Raw genomic sequence first — 379 nt, 5'->3', positions numbered from 1 at the left:
GCAGGCGTTGGCCCCCCTGCTAAAGCGGAGCTGGAGCTGAAAGGCCTGCCCTCGCCGCACCACCAGGTTCTTGATGTTGTACGCATCTGTGTGGTGCAGGCGGGAGTTCTGGCTCTTGAGAAAGTCAATCCCAGTGACCTTCAGATCGGTCCCTGGAAAGCCGTTAGCAGAGAGGGAGAAAGAAAAAAGAAAAGGGAGTTGATGGTAAATTGGTCAGTAAAAACAGTTTTCTTCTTCTTAATGGAGCCCTGTGGGTCATCAAAACATCTAAGTGTCCAGTGGTCTAGCACAAGGAATCGCACCAAGGATCACCAAAGCTAATGGATGGTATAACAGTTAAGTTATACCAAATGTTATACATTAGTTATATATCAGTTAT

General features: G+C 46.7%; 1 protein-coding gene across 1 annotated transcript in view; it reads right to left on the bottom strand.

The window, feature by feature from the left end:
* The window catches only part of TGM4 (transglutaminase 4), a gene marked incomplete at its 5' end in the record, with an annotated part of 9,247 nt that extends 9,095 nt beyond the window's left edge, over nt 1–152 (bottom strand). Inside the window, one exon of the mRNA XM_009584942.1 lies at nt 13–152. Within this exon, the coding sequence (XP_009583237.1) occupies nt 13–152 (140 nt within the window). The remainder of the gene's footprint in view (nt 1–12) is intronic.
* Nucleotides 153–379: the final 227 nt, after the last annotated feature.

The sequence above is a fragment of the Fulmarus glacialis genome, unplaced genomic scaffold, assembly GCF_000690835.1.
Source record: "Fulmarus glacialis isolate BGI_N327 unplaced genomic scaffold, ASM69083v1 scaffold8589, whole genome shotgun sequence".
Lineage (NCBI taxonomy): Eukaryota > Metazoa > Chordata > Aves > Procellariiformes > Procellariidae > Fulmarus > Fulmarus glacialis.
Note: the sequence above shows the minus strand (reverse complement) of the source record. Positions and strands in the feature narration are given on the sequence as shown.